Source organism: Lipotes vexillifer, unplaced genomic scaffold (assembly GCF_000442215.2).
Source record: "Lipotes vexillifer unplaced genomic scaffold, Lipotes_vexillifer_v1.1 scaffold1306, whole genome shotgun sequence".
In the NCBI taxonomy this organism is placed as follows: Eukaryota; Metazoa; Chordata; class Mammalia; order Artiodactyla; family Lipotidae; genus Lipotes; species Lipotes vexillifer.
This window is the reverse complement of record NW_006786512.1, coordinates 849,027-858,730: the sequence shown is the minus strand read 5'-3', so window position 1 is coordinate 858,730 and position 9,704 is coordinate 849,027. Positions and strand designations below refer to the sequence as shown.

The 9,704-nt window shown below is 42.7% G+C and overlaps 1 protein-coding gene across 2 annotated transcripts in view; it reads right to left on the bottom strand.

Annotated features, from left to right (window-relative positions):
* RAPGEF4 (Rap guanine nucleotide exchange factor 4) overlaps nucleotides 1-9,704 on the bottom strand; it is a 352,267-nt gene that overhangs the window by 276,038 nt on the left and 66,525 nt on the right. For both annotated transcript variants that reach the window (XM_007458842.1, XM_007458843.1), the window contains exon 2: nucleotides 869-1,011. In XM_007458842.1, coding sequence (XP_007458904.1) covers nucleotides 869-1,011 — 143 coding nt within the window. The remainder of the gene's footprint in view (nucleotides 1-868; nucleotides 1,012-9,704) is intronic.

Below are 9,704 nucleotides of genomic sequence, written 5' to 3'. Positions count from 1 at the left end.
GCAGGAATGTTTTGTATCAGCACACAATGCCTCCAACTGCTGTAGTTAGTTGTATCAGAACCATTTGGGACAAATCTGAGTACAAATGCCAACACCTGAGGATGCACAGCAAAAACAAATAAACCAACAAAAAAGAGGGGAGGAACCTGGGACCTTAATAATGTCATTGAGCCACTAAATCAACCAACCCTGAAGCCATCCTTCCTCAGGACTGCTTATACATGAGTAATTGATTTTCCCTCCTTGTATGAGTTATTACTCAAGCCAGCTGGATGGGAGTTTTCTGTTACTGCAGTATAATGCAACCCAACAGATAGAATAGCACTACTTTTTTAATGAGAAAATACTTGTTTTTTTTTTTTTAATGCAGCTGTTACCCTATCATTTTACTCTCCCTACCCCTTTGGTCACATCTGGAATAGACGTTATCACTGAGGTTAATTCGAAACATTGCTATTGTAAAATCATCTATGCTTTAATTTTTTTAATTACTATTATCATTAGTTAAGAGACCTTTTATCTTGTTTAATATCCTGCTGGCTCCCATATTTCTTGGGTTACAGAAAATAATTATATATTAGAATTTCTAAGGATACTGCTGAATGTATAAATCAGTACATCCTTCCAGCTCCATCTGGAAAGTAGGCTGCCCTGGAAGAACCATTTACATGCTGTGGATGAAGGAGTTAAGGAAATGCCTACATGGAACTGAATAAATAAAGGAGAGGGAAATGTCAACCTCATATCTTTGACTGAAGCTCAAATATTTGACACACAGATACCCCATTCGCTATCCATCCCCACAGGGTAACCACAAATGAGCACAAACTTATACATGAAAACACACCACTGGAGTTGCATTTCTTACATGTTATTCCTTTTTCCAGATTCTCATAATAACCACATAAACAAATCTGATGAAGGAGATTTGGGTGAAATTTCTCAAAAGCTTTAACTTCTTTCAGCCGTGTGAAGATTATATCCACATCTTCACTGGATCGTTCTAATGGTCTATAAAGGGGAGAAAAGGCACAAGGCTATATCAGAAAGAACTTACTTGAGTCAACATGCATTATTCTAACTATATTCAAATTTTTGCGAATATACCAACTGCAAATATTTTACTGCAAATATTTATCCCCCTATAACCATTATAAATATTTCCAGGCCTTTGTCAACTGTTCACCTTAAATCACAAATACTGCAGATGGTGTGATATTGTGATTTACAATAAAAAAATATAAAATAGTAAGAAATAAGAAATTGTTCACTGTTCCTTGCACAGAGCTCCTAAAACTCTTGTAATTTCTTATATGAGAGCCACATGGGGCCTCTTCAGTTATAATATTTGGCCTCTTGTCCTCAGTTCCTGAAATGCTTAAGAGCCATAAAAGTGAAATGGGTGTCAAGCCCATTTCCACCACAACCAAGTTTATGTTAATGAGGGGACTTTTGGAAAACTCCTAGGTAACCTAAGGATGGAGACTGGCTGCCTGGAGAACCACTCATGTGATTACAGGGTTGGAACTTTCAGCCTCACCCCTTGACGTGGGGGTGAAGGGGCTGGAAATTGAGTTCAGTCACCAATGGCCAATCAATTTCATCAAGCATGCCTAAGTAATGAAGACTCCATAAAAATCCCTGAACGACGGGGTTCAGAGAGCTTCTGCGTTGGTGAACACCTGGAAATGTGGGGAGAGTGGCACTGGGAGAGGGCGTGGAAGCTCTATGCCCCTTCCCATACTTTGTCTGTACACTTCTTCCATCTGGCTATTCCCAAGCTACACCCTTTCATAGTAAATCTAGCAAGTAATTGTTTCGCTGAGTTCCGTGAACTGCTCTAGCGAATTCATCGAACTCAAAGAGGGGTTTGTGGAAACCTCCAATTTATAGCCAGTCAGTCAGAAGCACAGATAACAACTTGGACTTGCAGCTGACATCTGAAGTTGCATGTGTGTGTGGGCGGGAAGCAGTTTTGTGGGACCGAGCCCTTAACCTGTGGGATCTGATGTTATCTCCAGGTAGACAGTGTCAGAATTGAGTTGAATTGTAGGACAGCCAGCTGGTGTCACAGAATTGCGTAATGTGTGGAAAACCCACACACCTGGTATCAGAAGTGTAGGGAGTATGGTAGTAGCATGAGGGTAAGGGAAACACAGAAAGAGGAGTTTTCCTTTACAGATGGCTATACTTACTCAAAATTGAGGTCCCAAACACAAATGCCTGCCGGGGCCTATTAGGTAGAGTAAATGATTGTACAAAGGGCCAAATATAAGGAAAAAATCTCTACTATACAAAACCAGTGGTAAAAGCAAAGACAAACTGCAAACTGCAGAGGTGGGGCTGTCGACAGGGAGCAGGCCTTATTGGCTATTTTCCTTATCACTGGTTTTCTGTGGAAACATGGGGCCAGACGTCATGTATTTCAGTTGTTCAGGGAAAGATACCTAGACGTTTGTTCACATTTCTTAAACATTGTGTGGGCCACACACAAAACATCTATGGACTAGATCCAACTTGTTGACCACCGTTTTGCACTCTCTGGATTAAGACGAACTGGAGAACTAAACAAAAATGGGATAGTTTTACAGATTATATAAACTATTTTCTTTCTTTTCTTGGAGCCGTTTTCCAGGTCTATTTGTTCTTTGATAGATATGTCACGTTATACAGAAAATATTCACCTCCTAAGTGCCCCAGAACATTCTGGGATCAGAGGAAATGAGGGGGGCCAGGATGTGACTGAGACAGGTAATGCTCACCAAATTCCCACGTGTTCCCTAACATTTACCGGCTTCCTTTGTAGTTATGTTGGAGCCATGTTCTGGCCAGTGGACTGTGAACAAATTGAGCACGCATCACTTCTGAGGTGAAACTGTTAAGGGCCAGCCTCAGCCACAACTCTGCAGTGTGTGATGGGTTATTGTGTCCCTCCCCCAAAATATGCTAAAGCCCTAATACCCGGTACCCATGAGTGTGACCTTATTTGGAAATAGGGTCTTTGCAGATGTAATCAAATTAGGATGAACTCACACTGGATTAGAGTAGGCCATAATCCAAGGACTAGTGTCCTTACAAAAAGAAGGAAATTTGGAAACAGACACAGGGAAGATGGCCAGGTGAAGGCGGAGGCAGAGGCAGGAGTGACGCATCTCTAAGCCAAGAAACACCAAGGATTGATGGCAGCCACCAGAAGCTGGAAGGAGACAAGGAAGGATATTCCTGAGAGCCTTCAGGGGGACTTGGCCCTGACGACACCTTGGTTTTGGACTTCTAGCCTCCAAAATCATAAGAGAACACATTTCTGTTGTTTTATCCCACCTAGTTTGTGGTCTCTTGTTTCAGTAGCCCTAGGAAACTGACGAGAAGGCAGGTGCTTGAGATGCTACAGCCGCAAGATGGAGACTTTGTCTAAGTGACAAATAAACCGCCACGGTGTGAAGCCCCGAGATTTTGGTTGGGGGAGGGGGAGTGTTGTTAATACAGCATCACCTAGACTAACATAGAGGTCAGGACTACATGTGCCAGAGTCCAAGGAACTTGGGACATTATCAGAGGAAGACAGATCCCACCATGAGAGATGCACATTTTTGGAGGGCATGAGCAGGTGACCTGTCACGAAGGGGAAGACCTAAGACACAGCTTTCATGAGTTTAATTGAGAGGCTCTTCCCCCACCCCTGTCACACTTTCAGGCCCAAGATAACTAGATTCCAAGAATCTGCTTACACCCTCGGCGGGCCTCCCAATTAACCTCTACTCAAAGGGCCTGAGTTCTGCTTCCCAGGGAAGAGGGAGGAAAATCCTGATGCATTAGTGCCAGTTTATGAGATGACCAGGTGTCCAGAAGAGCTGAAAGCTTTGCAGGCTTACCAGGGAAGGTACAGCACACTGGGCACAGGGCCTCTTTCCACCTCTTGTCCCTTTGGAAGGGCCTTATCAACTCCCTACCAGAAGCCATGTTCTCAAAAGTCAAGGAGCTCTGAAACAGGTGCTAGAATTTCAGCAGTTAATAAAGGGGTGCAGACAACTTTCAGCGAGAGCCTTTGAGTGTCCAGTGGGAAAGCATTTCCCAAGCAGTGAAGGCGCAGTGGCTGGCAGAGCTACCCTCGAAAGCTCTAGCCAGCGGAGCGCACTTCATGGGAAGCAGTGTTGGCACGAGCAGGGGTAACACCCAGCCACAGCAAGCAGCCGTGTGAACCCCACGGGGCTCCACTACAGAAGCGCTGGCACTAGCCTGCAGGCCCAAGGCAATGGCAACATTTAAGTCAACCGGAGGGGGTAATCACAAGGACCAGATGAGCTGGAAATTGGCTGGACATTGATATGGTGGATTCTACTTAGTTACACAGGCAAAGAGACAGAGATTAGAATCCATCTTCCATCAGGAGGGAAAGCAGCATCCCACCTTGTTTATTCTCCCCAGAGCATGTTCCATATTAGGAAGGCAGACCAGGGAGGCCTAAAAACATGTTTGGCCCAACACTCTCCAGAAGAAACTGAAAGCAGCAGAAAAATAAAAAGCACTTACATACTTCCATACAGACCAAAACAAGCACAAAAGAACTTCAAGGTTCATAACCAGATCGTGTGAGGCCCAGTGACAAAAGACACTTGGAAAGACAGAGTTAATCTGAGATAACCGGGACGAGCATGAAAGCTCTCTTCCTGAGATTTTCTGTGGGCACCCCAAATTTAGGTCCTAATAATGTCTCCTGCACTGTTTAAACATTTAAGCCACAGAAACTATGAAAAGCAATGTTTTCTCTGTCATTCATGGAGTGGGGAAAATTCCATTCAGCTGTTAATGGACATCTTTACCAACCCACCTCTGTAACCTACCACAGGTGATAATCCTTCCGTTGCCCCACTTCTCTTGGGAATCTATAATTTCCTAATGCCACATACATTCTCCTCTCTGCAGAGGTCATGCCTGGCACTTCCTTCATAGATCCCATGGTACTCAGTAGAGGGCCAAGCACACAAGAAGTCCTTGGATGCGACGTTCTACAGCGGCCTCAAACTGGACTCGCCTTCTCTCCGACATCTGCCACTGCACCTGCACCCCTTATTGCCGTGCATGGAGCAGGCTCGTCCTCTCTCACCATGTCCAGGTAATTCTACCAACTCAGCGTCTCTCAAATCCATCTCCACTTCTTAACCCCTCCGGCCACGGCCTCATTTGAGTGTGAATGAAGGGCACGTGAAACACGTACTGGGCTAGCAAGCTGAACGGCATGGCAGTCCTTGCCTAGGAAGCTGGAGAACTTGGGTTCCATCTAATAGTCAGCAGAAGTATTTGAAGCAGGAAGGTGGCATGATTGGATGTACATTTTGGAAGGATCACCTTGACTGCAAGTAAAGGCAGGTGGGAGAGTGTAAAGACCAACAACTAAGAGACCAGTCAGGAAGCTCTTTCAGTATTTCAAAATGATGATGCAGGTTTCTCTAATTATAGCTCACTGTACGCTCCCTTCCTTAATAACTGTGTACATCTGGTCCCCTAAGTAAAAGTTCCAAGTTCAGAGGAGTTATTTTCCTTAGCCAACCCTCTGACACCCAGGACCCATGTTTTAAATCACTTTTTCTAAAAACTTCACATTTAAAACATGTTCAAACAGCAGTAGAAAGAATCATTTACAAAAGAAGACACTGTGGTAGGCAAGATCCTAGGGTGACCCCAATGACCCACATCCTTATATAATCCCCTTAAGGGTAGGCAGAAGCTCTAATTTACTTTTAGTCAATAGAATATGGCAAAAGTGTAGAGATATCACTCCCATGATACGTTACAATATAAAGCAAAGTTAAAGAGATTTTGCAGATATAATTAAGGTCCCAACCAACTGACTTTAAGTTAATCACAAGGAAGATTTTTCCCAAGTGGGCCTGACCTAATCAAGCAAGTCCTTTAAAAGAGGGTAGAAGAAGTAGGAGATTCTTTTTTTTTTCAACTTAAAAAAAAAATATTTATTTATTTTGGTTGCATTGGGTCTTCGCTGCTGCGTGCAGGCTTTCTCTAGTTACATTGAGTAGGGGCTACTCTTCATTGTGGTGCGCGGTCTTCTCATCGCAGTGGCTTCTCTTGTTGTGGAGCACAGGCTCTAGGCACACGGGCTTCAGTAGTTGTGGCACACAGGCTCAGTAGTTGCGGCACATGGGCTTAGTTGCTCCATGGCATGTGGGATCTTCCCAGACCAGGGAATCGAACCCATGTCCCCTGCGTTGGCAGGCGGATTCTTAACCACTGTGCCACCAAGGAAGTCCCAAAGTAGGAGATTCTTTTGCTGGCCTTGAAGAAGGAAGCCGCCATGTAGCAAAAGGGCTACATGGCAAGGAATATATGAGGTCCCTGGCTGACAGCCAGCAAGAAAACAGGGACCTCAGTCCTACAACTGCAAGGAACTGAATTCTACCAACAACCAAGTGAGCTCAAAAGAGGTCCCCAAATCCAGATAGGGACACAGCCCAGTCAGCACCTTGATTTCAGCAGAGAATGCAGACAAGCATGCCTAGGCTCCTGCCCCACGGAACTGATGAGGTAATAAAGGTGTGATGCTCTGGGCCACTAGGTTGTGGTGATTTGTTACACAGCAATAGAAAACTAATACAAGACACAAAGTCTTTTCTCACCCTGACTCAGTTCCTTACGACCAGCTTAGGGTTCACTTCCCTCACAGAGCTTTTCCTAACAACGTTCTCATCCTTCTCTGAAGTCCAATTGATATCATTTCTTTTTGGAATCTTATCACATTATTTTACTCTTTCACATGTCATGCATGCAACTTCTGTCTTCTTGGAGATACCGTCATTTTTCTATCCATTCATTTGGTGAATACTATTTGGATCTTATTTTTTGTTAACTACTGAATCACTGTTTTCCTGCTTTGTTTTGTTTTTTTCTTCTCATGGTTCTTTAGCTCTTCAGGATGCATTTTACTGTCCGTCATTGAAAACTGCCTAAATCAGACAGCAAGGTCAGACAGAGGTTAACCCATCTAAGTTAAAAAGGCACAAACTAAAACCACTGTCGATAAAATAAAATCCTTTTAAGTATTATATAAATTGTAATGGTAAATGATGCCTATTAGCATTACAAAAAGATAATTTTATTAGAATGTGTTTATGATTTTGAAAGGAGTGGTTTTAACAACTTATTTATAACTTTTTATCACATCTACCTTTCAAATTAATGGCACTCAAATAAACAAGACTTAACTTTGCAATATGAATTATCAAAATCTATGGAATTATAAATGACTCTCCACCAAACACATCCTTTCATGAATACACATTCATTTTATTTATCCATTCGGTAAACTGTATTACTTTCCTACCTTACATTAGATACCTTTCCCTGGAAGAACAGAGGTGAGCAACATGCCAACCCTACCCACCAGGAGCTCACAATCCAGTGGGGAAGGGAGACACATAACCAAAATTAGAATACTGTATGGTAAGTACTGTAACATGGGTACCCACAATGTTCTGGGCTGCACCTTGTTTTACTACAAAGAAGGCAAACATGGAAACCACCAGTCAGGTGTACGAGGGATAGCAAAGGTTCTGGATTCCAGGTGCTGCCCACGTGTATAATGCAATGTGAAAATGTAATGTGCTCTTAAATCTTAATTCAGTCAGCTCGGGATCATCTAGGGACTAATTAACCAGTTTCTGGAAATAATAACACACAGGCATCTGTGGGGAAAAGTGTACAATAACCATAAAATCAGCAAAACATCTCCTCTTAGATGACTTCTGTTGTTTGACTATATGATAATCAATATGCAAATCCTCTGCCGTGAGGTGGGCCCCACCCTCACCAATCTGCTGAGTAAGCCACCCCTCCTCCCCTCACCTACCACAGAATCTCTGGGGGACCTTTCAGGACAGTGGATCCCAACACCCAGCAGTCAGACCTGTGGGAGGCATGCAGGAAGTAGATGAAGAGGGAAAGGAAAGGAGGGAAGGGAGGCAAAGTGCTCTCTGCCCAGCGGCCTTCCCATAGTCGTGAACAGAAGGGTCATCCAAGAAATGGACAATAACAGGCTGTAACAGTACCGTCATCTTGTGGGAATGTATATAATGCTTAATTTCCTTCACTTGTATTTTTTCTAAATTTCCAGATGTCTTCTGAAGATCAGTAAATGTATTTCAGAACATTGGGTGTAATGCTAAATAAATACATTTGCATTAAAATGACTTTGCAGTTCGTTTTGTCTCCTTGTGCTTTAACAGTAACTTAGGGTTATACAGAGCTAGCCCCCACTCCTAATGAACTGTTAAGTCTGAGAAAATACATGGGAGCTTTATAAATTATAAAGGGCTACAGAACCTATTCTTATTATGAGTACCATCAGCTTCATCATCATCGTTAGCCACAAAGACCTTTTAATGATGAAAGCAACGAATAAAGTGCGGAAGGGTGTATAGATAGGTGGGCACGTATATTTTTCTCTCTCTATTGTAACAACAGTAAGATCTCAAACAATACGTACTTGATAATCTTGTCCTTTTCATAACACTATTAACTTTTTAAAAGGCTTTGAAATGTACATCACACGGCCCTGTTAAATGAAGCAGGTATTCTGAACCCTATTTTTCCAGCAGAAACATTTTACACAGAGGCTAAGTAAGTATTAGTATGCTAAAATCATGTGTGTGTAATGCCAGTGATGACATGGATATATCAAAAGTCTTTGAAACTCAAGATGTTTACCACTTATCATGGTATTTTAATCATATGGTTATTAACCACTTAGAATACTGAAATGTTGACTCTTTACTAATTACAAGTTTTCCCAACAACGTCAACAAAATTCAGAAAGAAGGTGTTGAAAATGCATTCATTCAATCTGCGTGTCTGTATGAGAGAAGAAAGCACTCGGGTGATACAGAGCATGGTTCCTGCACTGAGGAAGTGCGTTAGGGAGAATGGTACACGTACAGCAATTATCAAGGTGAAATGTAGTAAGAAGCGCAATTAAAATAGGAAAGAAGGAAATATGAATTCAGAAAAAGAACAGATATCACTGATGGATACAAGTTCTACAAAGACTTCATGAAGGCACTGTTGTAAATTCTTCCTAAAATCAGTTCTTTCTTGTTTCTCTTTTTACGTCTATAGTACCACCATTGTTGCATCATTTATTCCTAAAAAATGTGGTGTGTCAGTAGGGCTCCTCTCCCTAGAGACCTGTTCTATTGACTTTTCTCCCTATGAGTTTCTTACCCACCAACCTCCTAACACCCACACACAGATACACACATGCATATCCATATGTACAGAGATGTATACACACAGATGCATACACCCATATGTGCAAACACGTATACAAACACACACATACACACGGATAAAGATTCTTTGTTGACCTAACTGTGGTCAGACTCCTGAACCTTTTCCTAGATCCATCTGTGTACTTCTCTGTAAAATGCAGTTTTAGCAAGAGCCTTGCTAAAAAGTCAGTTTAACCAGAACCTCCCCACTCCTGATATCTGACCACCCTCCATATCCGATTGGGTTTCTCATCTTCCTCCATCCCCCAGACGATATCGGATCACCCTTGTCTTCAGCAAGAATCCCGTCGGGTCAGTTTAGCCAGAATCCTCCTTACCCCTGATGTTTCTTCTCAGTAATTTTCCAGCCACTGACTTCCTCCCACCCCCCACACCTTGCTCCTTGGCTGTAAATTGCCACTTGTC